Source organism: Bubalus kerabau, chromosome 8, assembly GCF_029407905.1.
Source record: "Bubalus kerabau isolate K-KA32 ecotype Philippines breed swamp buffalo chromosome 8, PCC_UOA_SB_1v2, whole genome shotgun sequence".
NCBI lineage: Eukaryota > Metazoa > Chordata > Mammalia > Artiodactyla > Bovidae > Bubalus > Bubalus kerabau.
The window spans coordinates 63,939,360-63,951,371 of record NC_073631.1 but is presented as its reverse complement, the minus strand read 5'-3'; the positions used below and the strand labels follow the sequence as shown (position 1 = coordinate 63,951,371).

Genomic DNA, 12,012 nt, shown 5'->3' with positions numbered 1-12,012 from the left:
GAGATGACATGCCTGGGTCTTGTGAGAGAGAGATGCTGGTGTTGCGGGCACACGGGGAGAGCACAGCTTCCAGCTTGTGTTTCTGGCCAAATCCTACTCCTTATTCTGCAGCTAACATGTACCCTCAGCAGGGGACCTTGGACAAGTCCTTTATTTCGCTCGGTTTCCTTCTAGATTTTTGTCGTTGTTGTTGTTATTTCTATATAAAACCAAAATCTTTGGGAAACAGGTTAAAAAAAAAAGAAAAAACAATCACCCATAATTTATCAAACGTTATGATTTTGGTGTATTTTCTTATGTGCAGCTATTTGTTTTTCTTTCCTTTTAAAAATATATTAGAAATTAAAGCAATATCCAATTTTACATCCTGAATGTTCTTTTGGCAGTGTTTTGTCTTTCTAAATAAAGATATATGGGGACTTCCCTGGTGGCCTAGTGGTTAAGAATCCACTTTGCAATGCAGGGGACATGGGTTTCATCCCTCGTCAGGGAACTAAGATCCCCTGTGCCACAGAGCAATTGAGCCTGTGAGCCAAAACTAGAGAGACTGCACACCAAAATGAAGGTCCTGCATGAGGCAAGGAAGATTCTAGGTTCTCCAAATAAGACTCGAAGCAGTCAAATAAAATTTTTAAAAGTACAAATAGTCGGTCTAAAAAAAATATGTTGTTTTAAGCCTCATTTTCTAGAGCTGCATAATATTCCATGTGGGTGTTTTTGTTCTTTGATTTTTACAGTCTCTGTTGACAGAACTTTTGACAACACTGGGGCTGTTTGAATATCTCACTGAAGGAAAAAGAGAGGGCAACGAGCGGCCAGTGTTCACTTTATGTCTATGATGATCCTTAGCCAGATTTATTGACAACTTTCCAATAAACTATTGAGCATGTCCATACACAGAGAGACAAAGCTGATCTCTTTCTGCAGGTCAGTCTCAGATGATAGACTGGTGATGTATTATCTTTGCTGGTGTCTCAGTAGAGTGAGACAAGCTGGGTACAAATTCTGGCTCTGAACTTCTTATTGATGGGATCTGAACAAAATTCTTGGCTTCTCTACACCTGTTTTCTCAGCTGTAACAATGTGGATATCAATCAGTTCAGTTCAGTTCCGTTCAGTCACTCAGTCGTGTCCGACTCTTTGTGACCCTATGAACTGCAGCATGCCAGGCCTCCCTGTCCATCACCAGCTCCTGGAGCCTACCCAAACTCATGTCCATTGAGTCGGTGATGCCATCCAACCATTTCATCCTCTGTTGTCCCCTTCTCCTCCTGCCCTCAATCTTTCTCAGCATCGGGGTCTCTTCAAATGAGTCAGCTCTTTGCATCAGGTGGCCAAAGTATTGAAGTTTCAGTTTCAACATCAGTCCTTCCAATGAACAGCCAGGACTGATCTCCCTTAGGATGGACTGGTTGGATCTTGCAGTTCAAGGGACTGCAGTCCCTTGCAGTTCAAGGGACTCTCAAGAGTCTTCTCCAAAACCACAGTTCAAGAACACCAGTTCTTTGGTGCTCAGCTTTCTTTATAGTTCAACTCTCACATCCATATATGACTACTGAAAAAACCATAGCCTTGACTAGATGGACCTTTGTTAGCAAAGTAATGTTTTTGCTTTTTAATATGTTTTCTTTTTTTAATATGCTTTTTAATATGTCCAGGTTGGTCATAACTTTTCTTCCAAGGAGTAAGCGTCTTTTTATTTCATGGCTGCAGTCACTATCTGCAGTGATTTTGGAGCCCCAGAAAATAAAGTCTTCCACTGTTTCCCCATCTATTTGCCATGATCTTAGTTTTTTGAATGTTGAGCTTTAAGCCAACTTTTTCACTTTCCACTTTCACTTTCATCAAGAGGCTCTTCAGTTCTTCTTCACTTTCTGCCATAAGGGTGGTGTCATCTGCATATCTGAGGTTATTGATATTTCTCCCAGCAATCTTGTTTCCAGCTTGTGCTTCTTCCAGCCCAGCGTTTCTCATGATGTACTCTGCATATAAGTTAAATAAGCAGGGTGACAATATACAGCCTTGACGTACCCCTTTTCCTATTTGGAACCAGTCTGTTGTTCCATGTCCAATTCTAATTGCTGCTTCCTGACCTGCATATAGGTTTCTCAAGAGGCAGGTCAGGTGGTCTGCTATTTCCATCTCTTTCAGAATTTTCCACAGTTTATTGTGATCCACACAGCCAAAGGCTTTGCATAGTCAATAAAGCAGAAATAAATGTTTTTCTGGAATTCTCTTGCTTTTTCGATGATCCAGTGGATGTTGGCAATTTGATCTCTGGTTCCTCTGCCTTTGCTAAAACCAGCTTGAATATCTGGAAGTTCATGGTTCATGTATTGCTGAAGCCTGGCTTGGAGAATTTTGAGCATTACTTTACTAGCGTGTGAGATGAGTGCAATTGTATGGTAGTTTGAGAATTCTTTGGCATTGCCTTTCTTTGGGATTGGAATGAAAACTGACCTTTTCCAGTCCTGTGGCCACTGCTGAGTTTTCCAAATTTGCTGGCATATTGAGTGCAGCACTTTCACAGCATCATCTTTCAGGATTTGAAATAGCTCCACTGGGATTCCATCACCTCCACTATCTTTGTTCATAGTTATGCTTCCTAAGGCCCCCTTGACTTCACATTCCAGGATGTCTGGCTCTAGGTGAGTGATCACACCATCGTGATTATCTGGGTCTTGAAGATCTTTTTTGTACAGTTCTTTTTGTATTCTTGCCACCTCTTCTTAATATCTTCTGCTTCTGTCAGGTCCAGGTGGATATCATTAAAGAGCCTCAATTCTGAGAAATGTATTTTAACACATTTGATACTGGGTTGAGAGCTGCAATCTACATGTTGTTGTTTAGTCCCAAAGTCATGTCCAACTCTTTGTGACCCCTCATGGGCTGTAGTTTGCCAGATTCCTCTATTCATGGGATTTCCCAGGCAAGAATACTGGAATGGGTTGCCATTTCCTTCTCCAGAGGAGCTTCCTGACCCAGGGATCGAACCTGCGTCTCTTGCATTGGCAGGCAGATTCTTTACTCCTGAGCCACCAGGGAAGTCTCTGTCGTTTTCCCCTCCTTAACACTCCACAGAGCTAACACAATCAGTGGTATCTTAGAATTGAAGAAATATCATATGAAATAATATAATATAATGTTATATATAACAAATACTTGCTTTATATTTGCGGGAATAATTAGGTGAAATATTTTACATAAATTGTTATTAGCATTTGGATGCTGGGAGGTATTGGGGGCAGGAGGAGAAGGGGATGACAGAGGATGAGATGGCTGGATGGCATCACCGACTTGATGGACATGAGTTTGAGTGAATTCCAGGAGTTGGTGATGGACAGGGAGGTCTGGCATGCTGCGATTCATGGGGTCGCAAAGAGTTGGACAAGACTGAGCGACTGAACTGAACTAAACTGAACTGAAGAGATTAACACCAGCTATTATTTTATCAGTAAGAAAAGAGCTATGTTGTCTTTACAACAGAACATTTGTTCTGTGTAGAATATATATTATAAAAATGTTATTTGTAGGTCATATATTTAGATAAAACTTGTACTGCTTGGGAAATTCTGTAGTACTCTTGTTGATTAGAGATGGCACAGGGATGGCAAATAGGTTTATGTTTCTGTGCCAAGTCTAATCTGTTGATGATGTCTGTCAGATGTGCTGTACTGTGAGAATCGCTGAGGTGGAATCTGAGTGCAGCAGACAAGAGTGCCAAGGTGTATTAGGAATATTTTCCCCAGGCTTTGGAAGATGGAGTGGCAACACACACACTAAGTGTTTGCCAGCTCTGCATTATTGTCAGAAAACATTACTTGGCAGCTCATTAGGCAGTAGCCAGGCCATGGTTTCATTGGAAGGACTGATGCTGAAGCTGAAACTCCAGTACTTTGGCTACCTGATGCACAGAACTGACTCATTGGAAAGACCCAGATGCTGGGAAAGATTGAAGGTGGGAGGAGAAGGGACGACAGAGGATGAGATGGTTGGAGGGCATCACCAACTCAATGGACATTAGTTTGAGTAAGCTCTGGGAGTTCATGATGGACAGGGAAGCCTGGAGTGCTGCAATCCAGCACCGTGTCTGGGTCACAAAGGGTTGGACATGACTGAACCACTGAACTGAACTGAACTGAACCGAAGGCCATGGTTTATCAATCAGGAGTTTGGTTAAAATTGTGTGGCAATGGACTGAATCTGGGTTCAAGGTGGGAGGTGAGAACCACACAGGGAAGAACAAACCCAGAAGACACAGATGTCTGGGACACACGGGAAGTGGGTGGAGACCTGGAAGTCATGACAACACTCTGAAAACAGTTCCTTTTTAAAATGGCTTTGAGGGATTTCAGCCACAAACTCTTAGCTATTTTTCTTAAAACCTCAAACCCGGTAGAAATGTGGGTGACGCTGCACCATAGGGAAAGCAGAGTCTTTGCAATGACATGGATTTCAACCTGCCCTTGCTCTGCTGATGCTCACTTAGTTCTTGCCTCCTGAACCTTGATGTCCTCACTTTGGCCTTTCTAGAACTTTGCGGTTGGATGCCTGAGATGCCCCTGTAGTCTTTGCCTGGACTGCATCTTGTCTCGTTCTCTTTTGCTGTGGGTGAAAGGCTTTGAACCAAGGCCCCCTCTCAGAAAAGGCAACGGTATTAGAAGGGGAATTTGTTCATTTTAGTCTTGTTATCTAATTCTCTGCTTTTGGGTACTTATGAAATAAAACCAATCATTACAGGCACAGTGGTGAAGATTTAAATGGAACACTACATACCATTTTTTGAAATATTCTGATAGTCCCTGTGATTGCAGTGGTTTCTTTTCCATAAACGAAGGTAAATAGAGTTGTCTTTAATTCTGAAACAAACGTATATGTGTATATTTAATTTCAGGACATTTACATGATAGAGTTCAAAGCAGCATGTTTTTATTGTGATTTTTTAAAATGTGAAAATGAACTCAGAAAATCAAATCTCTGCAGACACATTTTCTCTAAATTGTCAATACATTACTAGGAATTGTTACAAGAACAGTTCTACAAAATGGGTTGCATTGGTGTGATAAGTTCAAACTTCTTCTTTTTTAAATGACACTTCCAATCATCCCTTTCTAACCTTTTAACCAAGAGCTGTTTTAAATCTCTTGAGCAATTGATCATTTTTACCAGCTTGATTATTTTAAACCTGACCATGTTCCCTTTCTTCTTTTGGTTGTTGTGAAGCTGTGGCAGACACTCTTGTCTTTCAGATTCCTTTCTTCCCCTTCTTCCATTTTACTTTTCAATTTATTTTAATTAAAAAAAAATTTTTGGCCATGCCATGTGGCACATGGGATCCCAGTTCCCCAACCAGGGGTCAAACCTGTGTCCCCTACATTGGGAGCGGGGAGTCTTAACTGGACCACCAGGGGAGTTCCCCCCACCTTCATCCATTTTAATAGAAGTTTTAGTAGGACACGTGTCTGCCCCCCGAAAGATGATGGCTTTACTCATCTTTACTTGCAGCTAGGAACGCCCATCTCACTAAGCTTTGGACCATCAGATGGAAGTGAAATTCTCCAGTGACGGTTGCTGGGAATGCATCTCAGGAAACAATTGTCTGGTGACCTTGCTTAGTCCTTTTTCTCCATTCTGCTGCCCACAATAGGGTAGCTGCCATTTTGGACTGTGGGGATAAGTTCTACACTGAGAAGGCAGAGGGGTGAGAGTTGAGCTCCCATATCAGACCTGGACTGCATATGTGAGAGAAATAAACTCCTTTGTTATCTTTTTAAATTCCCAGACATTGAGTTTCTCTGTTACTTATAGCTGAATCTATTGGGTTAGCCAAAGAGTTTGTTTGGGTTTTTCCATAATCTCTTACTTAACATTCAATAATACTAATGGACACAGATCTTAGAGACAAATTTTCAACCAGTAGCAAGCTATAACTGCACATGTTTTAAGTCACTTCCTTGGCTCCTCTTTGTCCCATCTTTGATTTTCTATCTTCTTTTGCCAAATTTTAATTTAATTTAAATGCAATTTAATGTTATGTCCTCCATATTTTCATAGGCTTCCTAAAATCCTTTTTGAAATCAGACCAGCTATAAACTAATGAATAATAATTAAACTCAGACATTTTTTATTATCTTCTCAGGTGTATTTTATCTTCTCTTCATTAAAATAGACTTCCTGTCTCACAACCTTACATAAATCACTATTTATTTTTAAGTGTTATATAAATTTCACTCATTATATTAGAGTGCTTGCCAACGGTCTCAGTGCTTCAGACAGGTAAGCACCTATCAGGTTTGGGATACATATCTGTATCTCAACTATGTACATATTTGGAATGCACTGCAAGTAGTGTTCTTTCTGAAGTCTAAGAAAATTAATAATAATAGAAAACAAACTTGTGGTTACCAAAGGAGAAAGGGGAAGGGGGCAATAAAATAAGAGTTTAGAAGTAACACATACACACTATTGTATATAAAATAGATAATGAAAAAGGACCTAGAGTACAGCCCAGGGGACCATACCCAGTACATTATATTCAATATTCTGCAATAATTTATAAGGGAAAAGAATCTGAAAAATAATATATATATATATATATATATATATATCTGAATAACTTTGCTATACACGTGAAGTTAATACAACATTGTAATCAACTATACTTCAGTAAAAACTCCAAATCCACACCCCACCCTGCCCCTTGCTAAATCTTAATGGCATGTATGTGTCAGTCCTGTTCTACTCTTTGCAATCCCATAGATTGTAGCCCTCCAGGCTTCTCTGTCCATGGGATTCTCCAGGCAAGAATATTGGAGTGGATTTTTTCGACCAGGGTTTCCTGGTTGATCAAGGATTTCCTGCATTGCAGGCGGATTCTTTACCATCTGAGCCACCAGGGAAGCCCTGAATCGTAATAACATTTCTTAATGTTAATAGAAGACCAAGGTCTCTGAGCAATACTTTAATTATAGGATTTTTGCTTTATGGTAGAGTTTTGAGGTAAGTGACTTATTTTACTTTTTAATATCAAAGCGACCCATGCATATAGTTTTCAAAATCAATTCATTTTACCTGAGGGATGTTTATTGACATACATAGCCTTATTATGTTCTATGTTCTGTATGTTCTACAATTGTACTCATCTCACACGCTAGTAAAGTAATGCTCAAAATTCTCCAAGCCAGGCTTCAGCAATACGTGAACCATGAACTTCCAGGTGGTCAAGCTGGTTTTAGAAAAGGCAGACGAACCAGAGATCAAATAGCCAACATCCACTGGATCATCGAAAAAGCAAGAGAATTCCAGAAAAACATCTATTTCTCCTTTATTGACTATGCCAAAGCCTTTGATTGTGTGGATCACAATAAACTGTAGAAAATTCTTCGAGAGATGGGAATACCCACCTGACCTGCCTTTTGAGAAACCTATATGCAGGTTAGGAAGCAACAGTTAGAACTGGGCATGGAACAACAGACTGGTTCCAAAGAGGAAAAGGAGTATGTCAAGGCTGTATATTGTCACCCTGCTTATTTAACTTATATGCAGAGTACATCATGAGAAACGCTGGGCTGGAAGAAACACAAGATGGAATCAAGATTGCCGGGAGAAATATCGATAACCTCAGATATGCAGATGACACCACCCTTATGGCAGAAAGTGAAGAGGAGCTAAAGAGCCTCTTGATGAAAGTGAAAGAGGAGAGTGAAAAGTTGGCTTAAAGCTCAACATTCAGAAAACTAAGCATCTGGTCCAATCACTTCATGGGAAGTAGATGGGGAAACAGTGGAAACAATGTCACACTTTATTTTTTGGGGCTCCAAAATTGCTGCAGATGGTGACTGCAGCCATGAAATTAAAAGACGCTTACTCCTTGGAGGGAAAGTTATGACCAACCTAGATAGCATATTCAAAAGCAGAGACATTACTTTGCCAACAAAGTTCCGTCTAGTCAAGGCAACGGTTTTTCCAGTGGTCATGTATGGATGTGAGAGTTGGACTGTGAAGAAAGCTTAGTGCCAAAGAATTGATGCTTTTGAACTGTGGTGTTGGAGAAGACTCTTGAGAGTCCCTTGGACTGCAAGGAGATCTAACCAGTCCATCCTAAAGGAGATCAGTCCTGGTTATTCATTGGAAGGAATGATGCTAAAGCTGAAACTCCAGTACTTTGGCCACCTCATGCGAAGAGTTGACTCATTGGAAAAGACTCTGATGCTGGGAGGGATTGGGGGCAGGAGGAGAAGGGGACGACAGAGGATGAGATGGCTGGATGGCATCACCGACTTGATGGACGTGAGTTTGAGTGAACTCCAGGAGTTGGTGATGAACAGGGAGGCCTGGCGTGCTGCAGTTCATGGGGTCACAAAGAGTCGGACACAACTGAACGACTGAACTGAACTCAATAGCTGCTTTTGTTCCTCTGCTTAATGTTCTGAAGTATTTAACATCAATTTACCCTTAAATCTTTTTATAAATATTTGATCTCCTTTCAATATGCTCTGATATATCATATAGTTTGGTAATTTCATCTTCTTGTGGAATTGTCTCCTGAAACCTCTTGACCTGCTTAATCTGGACTTGTTCCTCTCTCACCCTGGTGTGCAGCACATGTACTGGGAGCTCCCTTCTTCATCCTCCTGGGGATTTTCTTCACCTCTTTCTGACTTATTGGATATCTCATTTCCTGGAAGGCCACATTTTTCTTATTTTTGATGGAGCATACTTTTAAATATTATGTCTGAAGGATGTGTGGGAAGTAACATTATTATTAGCATTTGTATATCTGAAACTGTTTTTACTTTTTGACTTGGTGAAGTGTAGGGTGTGAGGTATTGCTGGTGAGGTGGAGGGTGGGCCCAGAATCACAGCCTGTCACACCGTAAGTACAAACACAAATAGGGTTAATAGGACTTACTGGGGAAAAAATTCAAATAGAGAAGCAGCAGTGTTCATTTGGTTTCTGAACTCTCATTATCTCATAAAAAGGTGTCTCAGACAGTACATAGCTAGACTAGCACATCTATATATTTTTAGAGAAAGAAAACTCTTGAGTATATAAATCATTATGTAATTGTAATAATAATAGATTTCTGGGATAGGTAATTGGTTTGTTAAAAAGGAGGAGTCCCTTGGCTTCTTGCTAAGCTACCAATAGGAAGAAGGAAATGGGCTTCTAGGACCATCAGAGTTTGCTCATTGGCCAATATGGTGGATTTAAGAATGGCTTCATATCTTTGACAATCCTACCCTTAAATCTTGGCTGTTGTGTTACTTCTTTCACCAATAAGATGTGGTGGAAGTCACACTCTGCCAGTTTTGGCTAGGCTTTTAAGATTCTTGTCAACTCTGGTCTCTTAGAGCCCTGGTCCACTATCTGAGAAGTCTATCTTTCAGGAGACATCATGTAAAAGAGCCTTACAGTGGAAGCAACCAAGATGTCCTTCAATAGGTGAATAGACAAATGAACCAGCTATATCCATACAATAGACTATTAGTCACAATACAAAGAAGTGAGCTATCATGGCATGAAAAGACAGAGATAACTTAAGTGCATATTGCTAAGTAAAAGAAGCCAATCTGAAAAAGCTACAAACTACGTAATTCCAACTACGTGACATTCTGGAAAAGGCAAAATATAGAGACAGTATAAAAAAAAAAAAAAAGGTGGTTTCCAGGGGTTGTGAGGAGGGAGGGGAAGATTAACAGGTAGAGCACAGTGGCTTTTTAGGGCAGTGAAACTAATCTGTATAATACTGTAATGGTGAATATATGTCATTACACATTTGTCAAAACTCATAGAAAGTATAGCACAAAGAGAAAACCCTAGTATAAACTATGGACTTCAGTTAATAATACTGTATCAATGTTGACTCTTCATTTATAACAAATGTACCATACTAATGCAAGTTGTTAATGATAGGGGGAATTGAGAAGATGAGGCATACATGGGAACTCTTAGTACTTTCTGCTCAATTTTTCTGTAAACCTAAAATTGCTCAAAAATTTAAGTTTATTGAAAAAAAAAAAAAAAAGCCCTACCTGGAAAGGAAGAGAGGCCCAGCTAAACCCAGCTTTCTGGTCACCCCTTCTCAGGCACTCCTTTACATGAGTGAAGCCATCTTGGACCCTCCAGCCCAGCACAAAGTGAATATCATCAAGTGTCTATGGTCAGTGCCACATGGAGAGGAAGAACTGGCCAGTCAAGTTCTGCCTGAATTCCTGAATTTCTCACAGTGCCAAACTGTGAGATATAATAATGACTTCTTTTAAGCCACTGAAGTTTGGAGTACTTCGTTACACAACAACAGATATCCAGAAAGGATGCTTACAGAATTCTGGGTTAATTTCATGTTCCCTCGGAAGTTTGAAGGAACCAATTCATTGGCTCCTGGCCTCCTAGTGTTGTTGTCTGAAGTTATTCTGTGTCTCAATCCTTAAAGAATCTGGGTAGTGTCCATTCTAAGTGTTCTGAAGCATTGTGATGATAGGCTTGGCGTGGTTTTATTTTCATTCAGTGTTAGACATTTGATGGACCCTTTCAACCTGGAAATTCATGTCACTCAGTTCTGAGATATGTTCTTGAATTATTCCACTGCTGATTTCTTCCTTTCTTAGAACTCCTGTTATTTAGGTATCAGGTCACCTAGTCTAGTTCTCTGATTTTCCTAGTTTTTCTGTCCTGTTTTCTATCTTTTTGTCTTCTACTCTATTTTCTGGATAATATCCTCAACTTGATTTTTTTCAGTACATCTATGAAAATCTTCCTATGTCACTAGTATAATTTATCTTTTTTTGTTACCTGAATTAATATCTCCTCCTGTCTTTCTGAAGATATGCATTTTAGTTACTTTTATAAGTGGTATATTGTTGTTGCTGTTCAGTCACCAAATCAGGTCTGACTCTAATTAGAGTTAAAAATTGTTTTTTTGGAACATAGTTTCTGTCTTCTTGAAGTTGTTTTTCTCTTTATTTTATGTTGTTTTTTACATTTGAAGTTTTTCTAATATATCTGATGATCTTAGGTTGTTGGCTTATGTTTAAAAATGGAAATTAGTTGAAATCTTAAAAGTGGATTGGAAAGTAGGCCTGCTGGGTGTGGCTTGCAGTCTATTGTCCTCGCTAGTGGGTGAGCTGGCTGGGTCTTTCTCAAGGAACCTCTGCTGTCAGAGTCTTTGGGGCTCCTTCCTCTTGGGATGTGCAGGTTCCCCAGAGAAGGGTCTTCTAGTCTCTGGGTTGCCAGCTTTCTGGGGCTTGCAGTGGGTGGACCTTAGATTCAGCATGCTTGTGTTTTCATAGGGTGTTCCTTACCACACTTTGGTGTCTCCTAGTCCAGAAGCTCTTGATTTTGGCATCCCCAGAGAATAAACCCTAGTCTCATTCAGAATAAGGGAAGGGAAGCTTCTTATCTGAGGATCTTACTACTTCTTCAGGAATCTTCCAACTACTTTTACAACTACCACTTGCTTTTAGCCTCACTTTCATTTCTGGAACTACTATATGGAGCCAGTTCCCAAGTCCTTTGGGATTCTGCAGTGTAGACTGATTTATTTCTCGGTCTTCCATCCTCCTAGCTTAGGATGCAACTTTCCTGAATCGACTAAGTCAGTTACCACTTGTCCTTGTGTTTCTGGCTTTCAACATTTTGTGGCTGTTGGCTCTTTCTGTTCTCCTTGTCCTTGTGGACAAATTCATTTTCTGTCATTTTAGTGGGGTTTCTCAAGGGAGAGAAGTAAATGCTTTGTTCAATCTGCTATTCTACCCAGAAGCCTGAAATGAATACTTTATCCACTGCATCATTTATGCCCTCTGCATTGACTAGTTTATTATATCTCAAAAAAGCAGATGGGAAATGGACATTAGATCTGAGTTCAATGCTAAAATAATTTCACGGTCAATAAAGAGGGCTTACTTTCCTTTGGGAAAGTAATTGTTACCAATATTTAGCCAGAAATATATTTTTGACATCAAAAATCATTTCTAAAAATAGAATTTATGTACCAAAATACTATTTTGCTC

General features: G+C 39.9%; 1 protein-coding gene across 1 annotated transcript in view; it reads right to left on the bottom strand.

Annotated features, from left to right (window-relative positions):
- The window catches only part of AOAH (acyloxyacyl hydrolase), a 184,338-nt gene that overhangs the window by 51,540 nt on the left and 120,786 nt on the right, over nt 1-12,012 (bottom strand). Inside the window, exon 13 of the mRNA XM_055590397.1 lies at nt 4,777-4,859. Within this exon, the coding sequence (XP_055446372.1) occupies nt 4,777-4,859 (83 nt within the window). The remainder of the gene's footprint in view (nt 1-4,776; nt 4,860-12,012) is intronic.